Here is a 15,434-nt window from a genome sequence, read left to right on the forward strand (position 1 = left end):
AGATGCAAGATAAAGGTAGAAAACATAGTTTAGTGTTGTAAGAGAGCAATTGTAGATGATCAGGTGTGTGCCTGTAGACTATGTGCTAATCCGAGTTAGACAAGGGCAATAAGACATCCACGGATGCAGAAGCTTTCTCTCAACACGGTGGGGGGGGTGAGGTTCTAAGCTTCACCACTGTTGTTCCCCAATTTCTCACCTGTTGGCCCCCCTGCGACTGTGCCTGTCTTAGGTTGTTCCTCCCTTGAGGAATCTTACCCGTCTCTGGCTAACCAGTCATCTTCTGGGGCCATACAGGGAAATGTAATGTTGGTAAGTGAGAGAGAAGCCATATTGTTTGAAAAGGTTAGCTTTTTACTTCTTTGCAGATTTATGCCCTGTGGCTTCTATGCCCAGCACTTGTCTTGAGGTATCTTTACCACCTGGAGGAATTATGATACTCGGTAAATTCGATATGCGGCCCGAATTCTATTTAAGGGTTGTAATTAGGAAGGAAGAAGAAAAGCTATAGAGGTAGCATATGGAAGAAAAGATGGGAGGATTGATTATTTCTCTGACATATCTTCTTGTAGAGTACCTTAAGTTTGTATAGGTTTTAAACTACTAACTAACTTGTGCACACATATTAACATAATAGGAATACGGTGACATAAACAAAGCAAATCTATAATTACCAGCCATCTCCAGTGAAGCCAAGAAAACCATTTAGGCACCCTAGGAATTTGTGAAAATTAGTCTATGGTATGATGGATATTGTCCAACTGTACTTGAACAGTCTGAGAGAAATCAGACAAATTAAAGCAACCCATTTCTGGGATCTGTTCACATCCCGTATGTTCTTTTAGCCGTAGATAGTCTATAGTCATAGGATTTTGGAGCACTACAACTTGCACCCCTCCCAACTCCTGATTTGAGTTCCACCAGTACAGATCCACTCAAATTCGTTGTCTCACTGTATGAACATGCCAGCCTAGACATCTCCCTCCTCATTCCAATGGCAAGTCCAGGAAACGGTGGGGTGGACGCAGCCACAACCGCAGCATCGCCCGGATCCCTGTGGAGGCTTTTTGATGATCATCCCCTGGCACGAGTCCTCCAGAGAGTGCTGCTGCCGGAAGCTCCTCCTCATATCATATCTTAGTTCATTTTCTGGGTAGCCAAGCTAGGCCTTGATCTTCTGCATAGAAACAAACAGACCCTTTGCCTACACTTTGACATGCCCTCTATACCACTGTGTAGAACTAATTGGAGGTCAGCACACAGGAACTGCTTTTTTATTTTTTATTTATTTTTAAATTTTTAAAAAAATTTTTATTAAGAGAAAGGAATAATATCAGAAAAGAGTACCTCCATAGCTGATCATCTGACACCCTTTAAGTGATCAACATTAAGGATATTTAAAGCATGCATTAATCTTTGATTTACCAATTGTTTTATCCTATCAAGGAGTAATCCCTCTTTTCTTTCTTTTTTTTTTTAATCTTTAATCTACACTTACATGAAGAATACTATGTTTACTATGCTCTCCCCTATATCAGGTCCCCCCTAAAAAACACCTTACGGTCACTGTCCATCAGCATAGCAAAATGTAGAATCACTACTTGTCCTCTCTGTGTTATAGAGCCCTCCCTCCCCTTCCTCCCCCCCCCATGCATGCTAATCTTAATACCCCACTTCTTCTTCCCCCACCTTACCCCTCCTGCCCACCCATCCTCCCCAGTTCCTTTCCCTTTGGTACCTGTTAGTCCATTTTTGGGTTCTCTAATTCCGCTGCTGTTTTGTTCCTTCAGTTTTTCCTTTGTTCTTATACTCCTCAGATGAGTGAAATCATTTGATATTTCTCTTTCACCGCTTGGCTTATTTCACTGAGCATAATACTCTCCAGCTCCATCCATGTTGCTGCAAATGGTAGGATTTTTCCTCTTCTTATGGCTGAGTAGTATTCCATTGTGTATATGCACCACATCTTCTTTATCCATTCATCCACCGATGGACATTTAGGTTGCTTCCAATTCTTGGCTATTGTAAATAGTGCTGCAATAAACATAGGGGTGCATCTGTCTTTCTCAAACTTGATTGCTGCGTTCTTAGGGTAAATTCCTAGGAGTGGAATTCCTGGGTCAAATGGTAGGTCTATTTTGAGCATTTTGATGAACCTCCATACTGCTTTCCACAATGGTTGAACTAATTTACATTCCCACCAGCAGTGTAGGAGGGTTCCCCTTTCTCCACAGCCTCACCAACATTTGTTGTTGTTTGTCTTTTGGATGGCAGCCATCCTTTACTGGTGTGAGGTGATACCTCATTGTAGTTTTAATTTGCATTTCTCTGATAATTAGCGATGTGGAGCATCTTTTCATGTGTCTGTTGGCCATCTGTATTTCTTTTTTGGAGAACTGTGTTCAGTTCCTCTGCCCATTTTTTAATTGGATTATTTGTTTTTTGTTTGTTGAGGCGTGTGAGCTCTTTATATATTCTGGACGTCAATCCTTTATTGGATCTGTCATTTTCAAATATATTCTCCCACACTGAAGGGTTTCTTTTTGTCTATTGATGGTGTCTTTCGCTGTACAGAAGCTTTTCAGCTTAATGTAGTCCCACTTGCTCATTTTTGCTGTTGTTTTCCTTGCCTGGGGAGATATGTTCAAGAAGAGGTAACTCATGTTTATGTCTGAGAGGTTTTTGCCTATGTTTTTTTCCAAGAGTTTAATGGTTTCATGACTTACATTCAGGTCTTTGATCCATTTTGAGTTTACCTTTGTATATGGGGTTAGACAAAGGTCCAGTTTCATTCTCCTACATGTAGCTGTCCAGTTTTGCCAGCACCATCTGTTGAAGAGACTGTCATTTTGCCATTGTATGTCCATGGCTCCTTTATCAAATATTAACTGACCATATATGTTTGGGTTAATTTCTGGAGTCTCTAATCTGTTCCACTAGTCTGTGGCTCTGTTCTTGTGCCAGTACCAAATTGTCTTGATTACTGTGGCTTTGTAGTAGAGCTTGAAGTTGGGGAGTGAGATCCCCCCTACTTTATTCTTCTTTCTCAGGATTGCTGTGGCTATTTGAGGTCTTTGGTGTTTCCATATGAATTTTTGAATTATTTGTTCCAATTCATTGAAGAATGTTGCTGGTAATTTGATAGGGATTGCATCAAATCTGTATATTGCTTTGGGCAGGATGGCCACTTTGATGATATTAATTCTTCCTAGCCATGAGCAGGGGATGAGTTTCCATTTGTTAGTGTCCCCTTTAATTTCTCTTAAGAGTGACTTGTAGTTTTCAGAGTATAAGTCTTTCACTTCTTTGGATAGGTTTATTCCTAGGTATTTTATTATTTTTGATGCTATTGTGAATGGAATTGTTTTTCTGATTTCTCTTTCTATTGCTTCATTGTTAGTGTATAGGAAAGCTACAGATTTCTGTGTGTTAATTTTGTATCCTGCAACTTTGCTGTATTCCGATATCAGTTCTAGTAGTTTTGGAGTGGAGTCTTTAGGGTTTTTTTATGTACAGTATCATATCATCTGCAAATAATGACAGTTTAACTTCTTCTTTACCAATCTAGATTCCTTGTATTTCTTTGTTTTGTCTGATTATCATGGCTAGGACCTCCAGTACTATGTTAAATAACAGTGGGGAGAGTGGGCATCCCTGTCTGTTTCCCGATCTCAGAGGAAATGCTTTCAGCTTCTCGCTGTTCAGTATGATGTTGGCTGTGGGTTTATCATATGTGGCCTTTATTATGTTGAGGTACTTGCCCTCTATTCCCATTTTGCTGAGAGTTTTTATCATGAATGGATGTTGAATTTTGTCAAATGCTTTTTCAGCATCTATGGAGATGATCATGTGGTTTTGTCTTTCATTTTGCTGATGTGGTGGATGATGTTGATGGATTTTCATATGTTGTACCATCCTTACATCCCTGAGATGAATCCCACTTGGTCATGGTGTATGATCCTTTTGATATACTGTTGAATTCTGTTTGCTAATTTTATTGAGTATTTTTACATCTACATTCATCAGGGATATTGGTCTGTAATTTTCTTTTTTGGTGGGGTCTTTGCCTGGTTTTGGTATTAGGGTGATGTTGGCTTCATAGAATGAGTTTGGGAGTATTCCCTCCTCTTCTGTTTCTTGGAACACTTTAAGGACAATGGGCATTATGTCTTCTCTGTGTGTCTGATAAAATTCCGAGGTAAACCCGTCGGCCCCGGGGTTTTGTTCTTGGGTAGTTTTCTGATTACCGTTTCAATTTCTTTGCTCGTAATTGGTTTGTTTAACTTTTGTGTTTCTTCCTTGGTCAGTCTTGGGAGGTTGTATTTTTCTAGGAAGTTGTCCATTTCTTCTAGGTTTTCCAGCTTGTTGGCATATAGGTTTTCATAGTAGTCTTTAATAATTCTTTGTATTTCTGTGGGGTCTGTCGTGATGTTTCCTTTCTCGTTTCTGATTCTGTTGATGTATGTTGATTCTCTTTTTCTCTTAATAAGTCTGGCTAGAGGCTTATCTATTTTGTTTATTTTCTCGAAGAACCAGCTCTTGGTTTCATTGATTTTTGCTATTGTCCAGTGGATCTATCCTTTGGGATGAGTGGTGTGTTGAAGTCTCCTAAGATGAATGCATTGCAGTCTATTTCCCTCTTTAGTTCTGTCAGTATTTGTTTCGCAAATGCTGGTGCTTGTGTATTGGGTGCATATATATTTAGAATGGTTATATCCTCTTGTTGGACTGAGCCCTTTATCATTATGTAGTGTCCTTCTTTATCTCTTGTTACTTTCTTTGTTTTGAAGTCTATTTTGTCTGATATTAGTACTGCAACCCCTGCTTTCTTCTCACTGTTGTTTGCCTGAAATATGTTTTTCAATCCTTTGACTTTTAGTCTGTGCTTGTCTTTGGGTTTGAGGTGAGTTTCTTGTAAGCAGCATATAGATGGGTCTTGCTTTTTTATCCATTCTATTACTCTGTCTTTTGATTGGTGCATTAAGTCCATTTACATTTAGGGTGACTCTTGAGAGATATGTACTTATTGCCATTGCAGGCTTTAGATTCGTGGTTACCAAAGGTTCAAGGTTAGCTTCTTTAGTATCTTACTGCCTAACTTAACTTGCTTATTGCACTGTTATATACACTGTCTGGAGATTCTTTTCTTCTCTCCCTTCTTATTCCTCCTCCTCCATTCTTCATATGTTGTGTGTTTTGTTCTGTGCTCTTTTTAGGGGTGCTCCCATCTAGAGCAGTCCCTGTAAGATGCCCTGTAGAGGTGGTTTGTGGGAAGCAAATTCCCTCAGGTTTTGCATGCCTGGGAATTGTTTAATCCTGCCATCATATTTAAATGACAGTCGTGTTGGATACAGTATCCTTGGTTCAAGGCCCTTCTGTTTCATTGCATTAAATATATCATGCCATTCTCTTCTGGCCTGTAGGGTTTCTGTTGAGAAGTCTGATGTTAGCCTGATGGGTTTTCCTTTATAGGTGACCTTTTTCTCTCTAGCTGCCTTTAAAACTCTTTCCTTGTCCTTGATCCTTGCCATTTTAATTACTATGTGTCTTGGTGTTGTCCTCCTTGGATCCTTTCTGTTGGAGGTTCTGTGTATTTCTGTGTTCTGTTCAATTATTTCCTCCCCCAGTTTGGGGAAGTTTTCAGCAATTATTTCTTCAAAGAGACTTTCTATCCCTTTTCCTCTTTCTTCTTCTTCTGGTACCCCTATAATACGAATATTATTCCTTTTGGCTTGGTCACATAGTTCTCTTAGTGTTGTTTCATTCCTGGAGATCCTTTTATCTCTCTCTATGTCAGCTTCTATACGTTCCTGTTGTCTGGCTCCTGTTCCTTCAATGGCCTCTTGCATCTTATCCATTCTGCTTATAAATCCTTCCAGGGATTGTTTCACTTCTGTGATCTCCTTCCTGACATCTGTGACCTCCCTCCGGACTTCATCCCATTGCTCTTGCATTTTTCTCTGCATCTCATCCCATTGCTCTTGCATTTTTCTCTGCATCTCTGTCAGCATGTTCATGATTTTTATTTTGAATTCTTTTTCAGGAGGACTGGTTAGGTCTGTCTCCTTCTCAGGTGTTGTCTCTGTGATCTTTGTCTGCCTGTAGTTTTGCCTTTTCATGGTGATAGAGATAGTTTGCAGAGCTGGTACGAGTGACAGCTGGAAGAGCTTTCCTTCTTGTTGGTTTGTGACCTTCCTCTCCTGGGAGAATAGTGACCTCTAGTGGCTTATGCTTCGCAGCTGTGCGCAGGCAGGGCTTCTGCTACCTGCCGGTTTTCTAAGGAGTTCATCTCCGCTGTTGCTGTGGGCGTGGCCTGGCTGGGGCTGCTCCTCCAAAATGGTGGAGCCCCGTTGGAGGGGGAGCGGCCGGGAGGTTATCTCCGTAATGGGCCTCTGTGCTCCCTGTTGCCCAGGGGGTTAGAGTGCCCAGAGATCCCCAGATTCCCTGCCTCTGAGCTAAGTGTCCTGTCCTGCCCCTTTAAGACTTCCAAATAGCACTCTCCAAACCAAAACAACAACAGCAACAACGAAAGAGGAAAAAAAAAAAAGGAACAAACGCGCGATTTTCTTTGTCCTCACGCGCTGGTCTCAGGCACCCACTCACCAGTCTTGCTGACTTGTTTCCCTAGTATTGGGGTCCCTGTCCCTTTAAGGCTTCCAAAAAGCACTCGCCAAAAAAAAAAAAGGAAAAGGGAGAAACACACGATATTGTTTGTCCTCAGGCGCCAGTCTCAGGCACCCGCTCACCAGTCTTGCTGCCCTGTTTCCCTAGTATTGGGGTCACTGTCCCCTTCAGGCTTCCAAAAAGCATTCGCCATAAAAAAAGGGAAAAACGCATGATTTTCTTTGTCCTCAGGCGCCGGTCTCAGGCACCCGCTCACTGGTCTTGCTGCCCTGTTTCCCCAGTATTGAGGTCCCTGTCCCTTTAAGGCTTCCAAAAAGCACTCACCAAAACAAAAGGGAAAAACGCGCAATTTTCTTTGTCCTCAGGTGCCGGTCTCAGGCACCTGCTCACCGGTCCCACTGTCCCGCCTCCCCAGTATTGGGGTCCCTGTCCCTTTAAGGCTTCCAAAAAGCACTCGCCAAAAAAGAAAGGGAATAAATACTCGATATTCTTTGTCCTCAGGTGCCGGTCTCAGGCACCTGCTCACCGGTCTTGCTGCCCTGTTTCCGTAGTATTGGGGTCCCTGTCCCTTTAAGGCTTCCAAAAAGCACTCACCAAAAGAAAAGGGAAAAACACGCGATTTTCTTTCTTCTCAGGCACCGGTCTCAGGCGCCCGCTCACCGGTCTTACTACCCTGTTTCCCTGCTATTGGGGTCCCTGTCCTTTTAAGGCTTCCAAAAAACACTCGCCAAAAAAGAAAAAAAACTGGTCCGGTTTCTTTCCACCCACCGGGAGCCGGGGGGAGGGGCGCTTGGGTTCTCCCGGGCCAGGGCTTGTATCTTACCCCCTTCACGAAGCGCTGGGTTCTCGCAGGTGTGGATGTGGTCTGGATGTTGTCCTGTGTCCTCTGGTCTCTATTTTAGGAAGAGTTGTCTTTATTATATTTTCATAATTCTATGTGGTTTTGGGAGGAGAGTTCCACTGCTCTACTCATGCCGCCATCCTGGCTCCACCCCCTCTCTACTTTTGTATAATTTTGAAATAATTTTTTTAAAGGGAGTAAAAATGATTAGTCCAGTATAGGCCAGGATAGTTTAACATTCCAATTTCAAATCTGAATCAAATTTCCTCTCTTCCCATCTCCAAGAGCTGGGCAGACTTTGATTCGCTGGGTGGCTGGGAGTGGGGAGGGGTGTGGGTTAGGTTCAAGGACATCCTCTTTTCTGCCCCATCTGGGCCTGACCCCGTTGGTGCTGGGGCTCCAGAGTGGGCCTGTCGGGTGTGATGGGCTGCTTGTCACGGGTGGAAAGTGCCTTGTTCTCACTCTGGCCCAGCCTAGTTCTGTATGCTGCTGGTTTTTTGGGGGAGCTTGTTCAGGGGCCCCGTTTATTACAGAGGATCCTTCAGAGAGAGCCATCTGTTGAGACTTCCTGCCAGGAGTACCTCCAATTCCCTTCCCTTCCTTTGGCAGCCCCACCATTGGCCCTGCCAACCCCCCACAGCCGCATTCCTCCACCTGAATCCCAGAATGAGCCACAAAGGAGGGTGATGGTGGGGGGAGAGGCCTGCAGACCCCACTGTAGCCCCTCCTTACCTTGCTGACTCCGTTGCTCCAGCCAGCCTCTGGGAAAAGGCAGGGACTCATGTCTCAGGCCATACATGTCCTCAGATCCAGGGTATTCACATCTGCCTCCCCTCCTTCCACTGAAGTAACTACACTGTGATTTTTAGCTTAATGGGGTGCAGCCAGTCTCCTCACCCTGCCTGCACTCCTTCTGGCTCCCAGAGGAACACACCTTAATAGCTTTTCAGTGTGTGGAGTATTTCTCTGCACACATCACACCAACAACATTGCAGATAACTCACCCCCAGCCCAGAAAGCTTTGGTAAGGTGTAATTGACATAGGATAACTGCACATGTTTAAAATGTACAGTTTGGTCAATTCTGATACATGTATACAGCTGGGAGTTGCCCTTTCCTCTGGTTGTCTTATGTACACTGGGAAGAGGGCTGGGTGTGGTGGGGTAGGGGGTGGCTCATGCCTGCTTTGGGACTGCTGTTAGTAATTCATGGGCAAGTGTGAAAGCCCCTTCCCCTCCAGTTATACGCTCTGACACACTGTAAAGCAGGGTGTCCTCACTGCTCCCCAAAGAGCTCCTTCTGTACAGGGGTGGGGTGGAGGCACAGAATAGGGCTCTGAGATGGCCTCTCTGCTTCAGACAAGAAGACTTCTCATCTCCTGTTTTGCATGGGGCAATCCCTTCTGTAAGTTTTCACTGTAAGCAAAAGGGTTCTGTTAACTAGAATTTGTGAAGACTGCACTTGAGAGAAATGGTGGTGCACTGCTGAGTGGTTTTAAGTTAAGGATTAGCATGGTCAGATTGCACTTTAGACATACCAGTGCAGATTGCAGTGCTAAGAGCAGATCAATGGGGCAGAGTGGATTTGGGGGGATCTGCCAGGAAGTGGGGGTAGAGAGGAGAGGACAGAGTGAAGAACTGTTTAGGAAGTGGCTAGGAAGTGGCATTGATTAGATTCAATGGTGGGGTTGGGGGGTGGGGGGTGGGAGAGGGAGGGGTCTCAGATAATGGCCCTGGTTCAGGTGCTGGTGACAGGTGGCCAGTGGTGTGTCTCCTTGAGGTGGGTGGCACAGGAGGAGAAGGCATGTTGGGGGAAGGCAGTGGGCTTGGTCTGGACATGTTAATTTGAGATCGCTGTTTCTTTTACATTTGTCCATGTGGTTGTCAAACGTACATCATCTAGAAGTAACAGGCTCTGGCTCTTTCCAGCACAGCAGGTTTTTATCCATGCCACACCCTCTTCCCCGCATCTGCACAGCCACAGGGAAGGAAGCTGGCTGGAAGTGGCATGAAGAGAGCTGATAGATGTGTGGAGGGTGGTGAGTGAGATTTTTCAGGGGAAACTAGGAGGATTTCATTTGGCTCCAGCAAGCTGAGTATTCTGGGGTGGGGTCAGCCCCAGCTCTAGGGAGGCTTGGGTCGCATCCGTGAGAGGTGGGCCTGCCTGCAGGCAGAAGGCTCGTGAGCCTCTCTCACCAACTTGAGGATTGACTCAGGTTGGTGTTTGCTCTCTAATAAAGGCTTTTGAGGCTGACAGCTTGGAAGACTGTGGGCTGGTGATGGGTTCACTGGGACGGCAGGGGTGTTGACGCCAGAAGGTTCTGGACCGAGGTAGATAGCAAAGTATCCTGAGGTACTTAAATTGTTATCTCCGAAATCAGACTTGGGGCCAGAGGAGTTTTAGAACTGGGTTTGAGCAGTGAAATGACATAGGCCTCCTATGAAATACTAATGGAAAAAAGGGGTTGGTTGCTAAACAGATCATACTGAAAACACCAATTTATACATTAGTGGATTTCTTCTTTTTTTTTTTTTGAGGTTATGCCTAGGTTTTACTTTACTAAATATCACAGGTAAAAATTTAATCCATGCCAACAGTAAATATGTAGCCACTGTTTCGTTGCAAACATCCAAGCTACAGGTGGTCAGCCCAGGAACTGGTAGGAAGATTTTCACCGGCTCTCAGTCCCTGGAGGCACCCTTTGAGAACAATCTTAGATTGGGGTGCTTTTCCTACCTAGTTTATAAAATTAGTCTTATGATTTGATGATAATTTTTCCTAACTAATACTCTAATAATTATCTATCTAATTACATTATAATCTAATTAGATTATCTAATAATCTAATAACGACTCTAGGAATCTTCCTTTGGAACAATCAAATTTTGTAATTTTTTCCTTCCAGTTTTATTGAGATGTAATTGACATGTACCATATGTAAGTTTAAGGTGTAAACTGTGTGTTGATTTGATACACATGTATATTGTGAAATGTTTGCCATAGTAGGTTAATGAACATATCCATCACCTTATACATTTTACCTGTTTTTGTTTGTGTATGGTGAGAACATTTAAGATTTACTCTTAGTAACTTTCAAGTATATAATACAGTATTATTAACTATAGTCACCATGTTGTATATTAGATCCCCAGGACTTATTCGTCTTATGTTTCAAAGTTTGTATCCTTTTGACCAACAACTCCCCATGTTCCCCACCCCAGCCCTTGGCAACCACCATTATACTCTCTGTTTCTATGAATATGGCTTCTTTTAGATTTTTATATTCTACATATAAATGAGATCATATGGATTTGTCCTTCTCTATTTGACTTACTTCACTTAGTTTAATGCCCTCAGGGTCACAGATAGCAGGATTTCCTTCTTTCTCATGGCTGAGTAATAATCCCATTGCATATATATGCTACACTTTATCCATTCATCTGTCAGTGGACTCTTAGGCTGCTTCCATGTCTTGGCTATTATGAATAATGCTGCAGTGACAATGGGGGCTGTTTCTCTGAGGTAGTGATTTCATTTCTTTTGGCTATATACCCAGAAGTGGGATGGCTGCATCATATGATAGTTCTATTTTTAATTTTTTGAGGAAACTCTATACTATTGTTGATAGTGGCTGTAGTTAGTGGATTTGTTTACAGCAGGATGTTCTCGATCCTTTAATTGTTAATATCCATGTAAGGTTCTGAGGGAGAGATATCATAGGTATCATTTCCCCTATGTAGTTGATTCCCTGAGCACTTTTTTCATAGTGAATTGTGAGGGACCAGTGTTTGTTAGGACACACTTTGGGAAATGTAGAAATAATACTTTCCATTGTTTCTTTGCTTTCCAAAGAAACCAAAAGTTTTCCTGTTATAACTTGGGACCTGGAATTCAGGAAGTTTCCATGTAACTGGTGTCCTGTTCTCCCTACATCTCTACATCAGAACTCATCAGAATTTATTACCTAATGATAAATAGATGCTATGTGAGTAGTTCTATTGTTTTTTTTTTTTAAAGGTGTTTAAATTCTGGTGGCCTCCAAGTATAATGAAAGGTCTGTTTCTCCCCACTCTGGGTTGACACAATTCTGGGCCATGATATGTTAGACTCCAGTCTTTGTGCACCTTGCAAAATGCAAAGAGGTGCCATAGAGGTAAGTGGATGTTAGTGTTTAGAGTCTTCATGCTGTATGGAGATGCTGTGGCTCAGTCCTTCTGTCACTACCAGCCCTCTTGTTCTTCATGCAAGTTGTTAACTTGCCAATCTCTTTGAATACCTAGATCTCAGGGTCATTCACTGTGCTGGACTATCTTTCTAAGCTAGTTTGTTGAGCCACATTTCCAGAGACAAAAACAACTTCTTCCTTGGGGAATATGAACATATTATAGTATATGTAACATACATATTATATATAGCAGCCTCTCTCCTTCCCCACCTAGGAACTGGATGCATTTCAGCCATACCCTGTTGAAATAATACCAGGCAAGATCTACCTAGGCAATTTCAGGCAAGCCTGTGACCCTCAAATTCAGAAGGATTTGAAAATCAAAGCACATGTTAACATCTCCATGGAGGCAGGACCATTGTAAGTAGAAATACTGTTGTTTTTTTTAGATTAAGTGTCACTCATTTATACAAGATTCCTAGTGCCCTGCATTTATAGAGTTGAATGGGCTCTCAGACATCACCACACACTGAAGTAGGGCCTGTACTTATCTTCACGTATTCCTGGCTTGAGGTCTAGCTTGACCATGGTATCCTCTGCCCCTAACCAAGACCCCATACTTACCCTTTAAATCTCACCAAAAGTAATGCTTCCCTGGTATTTAACACTATCCAGGTAGTATGTAACGTTGTACAAAGTATTGTGTCCTACCTTGCTTTGTCTAGCTTAGGCAAATGACCTATTGAGGAATGACCCCTGTCTTAGTCCATTTTGGCTGCTATAACAGAACACCATAGACTGGTGGCTTATAAACAACAGAAATTTATTTCTCATGGTGTAGAGGCTAGGAAATCCAAGATCAAGATGCTGGCGGATTTTGTGTCTGGTGAGAGCCTGCTTTCTCGTTCATAGACAGCTGTCTTCACTGTGTCCTCACCTGATGGAAGTGGCTAGCGAGCTCTCTGGGGCCTCTCTTGAAAGGGTACTAATCCCATTCATGAGGGCTCCACCCTCATTACCAGATTTACAGTTCCACCTTAAAAAACCTCCAAAAATCCAGAAAACAACTAAAATAAGGGTTTTCAGACAATGGGTAACAGCAAAGGATAGTGATTCCTGAAAGAAGGGGAAAATACCAAGATGAGCCCCACAATCAATCTGGCTCATTTCTAGGGGATAATTTGCAGGTCACAGTTCAGGAAGGGTGCCAAAACAGATCCTGTCATTCTTTCTGAGTTGACAGCACAGTTTTGAGAATTCAGAGAGGTCAGGTTGTCTAAAATTTGCAGGAGAGACCTTTATGGATAATAGCTAAATACAAAGAAGGAGCTCTGGACATCTGCAGAGTCCCACTGTATCTTCAGCTGAGTACTTCTAAACAGATGCATGTGAGGAAACTACTCAAGGCTGGGAGAATAACCAACAGAAATGAATAAGCAGTATAATCTCCAGAGATTATATGGGGCCAGGAGTAGTTTGTGTTTCAAGTCAGAGTAGACAAAACTCATGCTATACAGGGTGTCAAATGGAGCACTCAGAAAAACATTACCTTAGTGGTGACACAAAGCTAGCTCTAGATTAGGGATGAAAAATACAATGTCTGAGAAGAGAAATACCCTGGGTGGAAATAATGCAGATTTATAATCTACATTAATACAATGGAAAAAATGATTAGTGAATTAGAAGACCTAGCAATAGAAAATATCCAAAAATAACATAGGGATGAAAAAGACTTAAATAAAAATAACCCGTAACAGAACTTCAGTGACAGCTTAAACTTGCTTAACATGTATAACTAGAATCTCCAAAGGAGTGGAAAGTGGGGAGACAGAAAACATATTTGAAGAAATAATGGTCCCAAATTTCCAAATTTGATATAAACTGTAAATTCACAGATCCAAGAATCTTAACAGAATTCAAGCACAAGAAACATGAAGAAAACTACAGCAAGGCACATCATATCAAATTGCTTAATATCAGTGAAAAAGAGGAAAGCTTAAAAGTAGCTAGAGAAAAAAGAAGTATTACATACCAAGGAACAAAAAAGTAAGGATGGTAGCAAACTCCTTATTAGAAAAAATGGATTTGAGAAGAGTATGAAGAAAGAAAAAATTGTCAACCTAGAAGTAAATCAGTGAAAATATCTTTCAAAACAAAGAGAAAATAAGTATTTTTTCAGGCATATAAGAGTTTAAAAAATTCATTACCAGCAAACACTATAAAAAATATTGAAGGAAGGCTTTCAAGCAAAGGAAAGCAATACCAGATGGAAATCTGAATCTATATAAAAATAATCAAAATCACCAGAAGTGATAATTATGTCAATAAATATAGAACACTTTTCTCCTTGGTTTTAAATCTCTTCAAAAGATAATTAATTATTTAAAGAAAAAAAAAACAATGTATTTGGATATTATAAATTATGTAGAAGAAATATGCATGCCCACAATTTACTAAGGCAGGAAGGGGAAAAATGAAAGTATATACTTGGTAGGTTCTTAACTCTGTTTATGTGAAGGGGTGTAATGTTACTTGAAGGTAGACCACAGTAAGATAAAGATGTATCTATAAATTCTAAAGCAACCATGAAAAAATAGAAGAAAACTAAAAAATAAGACAAAGAGATATAATCAATAAGACAAAAAAGAGATAAAATGGAATCATAAAAAAACTCAGACTCAAAGAAGAGAAAAAGAGGAAAAAGGGAATAAAAAGATGAGATAGATAGATTCAAACGTAGTCATATGAAAAAATCACACTAAGTACAAATGATCTAAATACTCTGATTAAAAGGCAGGGTTTATAGGCTGTCTGTAAGAAATGTACTTTAAATAGGTTAAAAATAAAAATGGAAAAATATTCAGACTAAGACTAATTAAAAAGCAAACTTCTGGAGTGGTTCTATTATTATTAGAAAATAATATTACCAGAGATAAAGATCTTGCACATCTTGTGTCAGATTTCTTCCTAAATATTTGATATTTTGATGCAATTATAAGCGGTATTTAAAAATTCTCAATTTGATTGTCTTTGCTAGGGTATAAAATTGGTTTTTTAATATTAACCTTCAATCTTCTCCATCCAGATGCCTCCTCTGTGAAGCTTTCCTCAGCTCCCTTGACTTCCCTGCCCCTCCTGTCCAGGTTCATGGGCAGGTCTTTTTTTAAAAAATTTAATTAATTAATTAATTATTACATTTTGCTATCATTAATGTACAATTACATGAACAACATTATGGTTACTAGAGTCCCCCTATTATCAAGTTCCCCCCACATACCCCATTACAGTCACTGTCCATCAGCATAGTAATTTCCTATAGAATCACTACTTGTCTTCTCTGTGTCATACTGCCTTCCCTGTGTCCCCCCCCACCCCAACCTACATTATGTGTGCTAATCATAATGCCCCTTTTTCCCCCTTATCCTTCCTTCCCACCCATCCTCCCCAGTTCCTTTCCCTTTGGTAACTATTTGTCCATTCTTAGGTTCTATGAGTCTGCTGCTATTTTGTTCCTTCAGTTTTTTCTTTGTTCTTATACTCCACAGATGAGTGAAATCATTTGGTACTTGTCTTTCTCTGCCTGGCTTATTTCACTTAGCATAATACCCTCTAGCTCCATCCATGTTGTTGCAAATGGTAGGATTTGTTTTCTTCTTATGGCTGAATAATATTCCATTGTGTCTATGTACCACATCTTCTTTATACATTCATCTACTGATGGACATTTAGGTTGCTTCCATTTCTTGGCTATTGTAAACAGTGCAGCGATAAACACAGGGGTGCATCTGTCTTTTTCAAACTGGAG

At 41.3% G+C, this 15,434-nt stretch overlaps 1 protein-coding gene across 10 annotated transcripts in view; it reads left to right on the forward strand.

Moving 5' to 3' along the window:
* STYXL1 (serine/threonine/tyrosine interacting like 1) overlaps positions 1-15,434 on the forward strand; it is a 76,092-nt gene that overhangs the window by 43,957 nt on the left and 16,701 nt on the right. For 9 of the 10 annotated variants that reach the window (XM_037002647.2, XM_037002654.2, XM_037002652.2 and 6 more), the window contains one exon: positions 11,904-12,049. In XM_037002647.2, coding sequence (XP_036858542.1) covers positions 11,904-12,049 — 146 coding nt within the window. Of the gene's footprint in view, positions 1-11,316; positions 11,450-11,903; positions 12,050-15,434 lie in introns of all 10 variants that reach the window. The other variant, XM_017654527.3, reaches the window with a different exon arrangement.

This window comes from Manis javanica, chromosome 10 (assembly GCF_040802235.1).
Source record: "Manis javanica isolate MJ-LG chromosome 10, MJ_LKY, whole genome shotgun sequence".
NCBI lineage: Eukaryota > Metazoa > Chordata > Mammalia > Pholidota > Manidae > Manis > Manis javanica.